General features: G+C 44.5%; 1 protein-coding gene across 1 annotated transcript; it reads right to left on the bottom strand.

The window, feature by feature from the left end:
- LOC8067742 (senescence-specific cysteine protease SAG39) lies at window positions 714-1,839 on the bottom strand. The gene is made up of 2 exons (XM_021464142.1): window positions 1,413-1,839; window positions 714-1,300 (listed from the first exon to the last, which is right to left on the bottom strand). The coding sequence occupies exons 1-2, from the start codon at window positions 1,837-1,839 to the stop codon at window positions 714-716; spliced, it is 1,014 nt and encodes a 337-aa protein (XP_021319817.1).

The following is a 2,159-nucleotide window of genomic DNA, read 5'->3' as shown; positions in this document are numbered from 1 at the left end:
CGCTCGCCCACCGCGCGTGCTGCGCGCTCCTCGCTGCGGCGCACGTCACAGGCCCTGCCGCGCCTGGAATACGCGCACCCGACCATGACATGAGGGTACACAATCTGGGGAATGAAATTTGCATTTCACATTGATAGAAAATTGTGGAGACTGTTTCAGATGTCATGCTGCTCTTAGCTAAATGATCAACCAACCATAAGGCCCTCCTTATCTATGAGAAGGCCAACAAGATAAATTTCAAAGTAAAGAACATAAAGACACTGACTTGTAAACTTGATTACATTGCTGGAAATCTGGAATCATGAAAAAAAATAAAGTCAACTAAAAGAGCTTCCTGAAATGCCTCAAATATTTGTATCTCCGTGAACCACGGTTTTGTACTACAACAAAACTACCCATTCATCGCTAGTCTTTTATTTAAAATAGGAAGATGTGGTCTCACAAGTCCACATGTATGAAATGATCTGGACATTTTGATCACAATGTTTGACTATTTAACAACACTCCAGACTTTATAGAACTCTGTACGGAGCTTTAATGTATTATTTCAAACGTTAAGGATAATTACAAAGTTAACAAACATATATAATAAAAGTTACATGTGTATGATTGCAATACATAAAGAACAAACTATATGAGAGTGTAGAAGGCACATATATAATTATTCAAATACAAGCTGATGACGTTTTCAGAAGTATACTCTTGGTTTTTTCCTACTCAGTAGGATAGGAAGGCTTCATGGCAAGGCCACACATTCCACGTTTGTCTGTAATGTCCTTCTCCATTCTTAGAAATCCCTTCTCTCCCCATGTGGTTCCCCATGAATTTTTTAGAATCCAATACTTTGTGCCATCACTCTCCATGCCATATCCAATGGCAGCGATCCCATGATCCAGCTCAGTGCCGCAGGAGCCGGTCATCACACCACCAGAATACAACATAAAAGTCCTGTCACTCGCATCAACAGCAACAGATACGGGTTGATTGGCCACGGCCTTCATGAGTGCAGCCTCGTTGTTAACCGGAACGTCCTCGTGACCTTTGATGGTTGCGGCACTCTTTGATCCGCCCTTGCACTTGCCGTCTACTGCCTTGTATGGGTAGTTGGACTCCGTGGCGAGGCCTCCATTTTTTATGACAAACTCAAAGGCACTGTCCATCCAGCCACCCTCGCAACCCTCGTCCATGCTGTGGGTGTCACAGTCCACTAGTTCTTGCTCAGAGAGCGAGATGAGGTTGCCGGTGCTCAGCTTCACAATGCCCTCCATGGCAGCTACAGCCGAGAATGCCCAGCAGCAACCTGCAATTATTTTTTTGTGTCATTGTACAAGTCACCAAAAGAGCTTAATCACCATGTATATATCATCACGGAAATAATTAATTGTTTCAAGTATGATCACAATTGTACGTACCACATTGGCCTTGGTTCTTGATAGGTGTGACAGCTCCCTTGGTCCTCCAATCCACAGCTGTCGGAAGTGCGCTGACACTCAAGTTCTCATACTTGAATCCAGTTGTTGGAACCTTTTCTGCTGTTGGTTTGAAACCTTTGTTTGCTTTGAACTCTTCAGTGGTCAAGTCAGCAAACTGGTTGACACCAAGCCAGAACTTGTTGTTCTTATTGGTATTGAATGACTCGACGAATGCCACATTATCCTTGAACACCTGAAAACGCCGCGCCTTCTCAGCCGCATCTTTGTAGACACGGCCATACTCAACCATCCAATTCTCGTGCCTTTCGACCATGGCCGCATCGCTCAGCTCACGAGCAGCTAGGACAGAACTGCATAAGCTGGCACAACCAAGGATGGCAAGGAGGAAAGCCTTGGAGGTGACCATGATCTACTCTGCTGCTGTGTTTCTTTTCTTACTGGTTGCTGTGGTTTTGTGTACTCCCTTTTCTGTGGATGTGTGGAAATGAGGAGGCGGGGGCATGTCTTTATATAGACCCGGCCTCCTAATGCCGTAAGTCAGTGAAGGTGTGGTCTTTTTTATTGCAGTTAGTATATACACGAGCTGCAGCGTGCTGGTCAAGTTAGTTACTCATTGTATAATCTTGTTCTTGCAGAATAAACGTATGGTATCTTCTGAGAGTGACCCACAGTCAGCTAGAAATAGGAAAGTAATCCTAGAATGCTGTGTGGAATTGACGAGATGGA

The sequence above is a fragment of the Sorghum bicolor genome, chromosome 6 (genome assembly GCF_000003195.3).
Source record: "Sorghum bicolor cultivar BTx623 chromosome 6, Sorghum_bicolor_NCBIv3, whole genome shotgun sequence".
Classification (NCBI taxonomy): Eukaryota; Viridiplantae; Streptophyta; class Magnoliopsida; order Poales; family Poaceae; genus Sorghum; species Sorghum bicolor.
The sequence above is the reverse complement of the archived record's forward strand: the minus strand, read 5'-3'. Positions and strand labels throughout refer to the sequence as shown.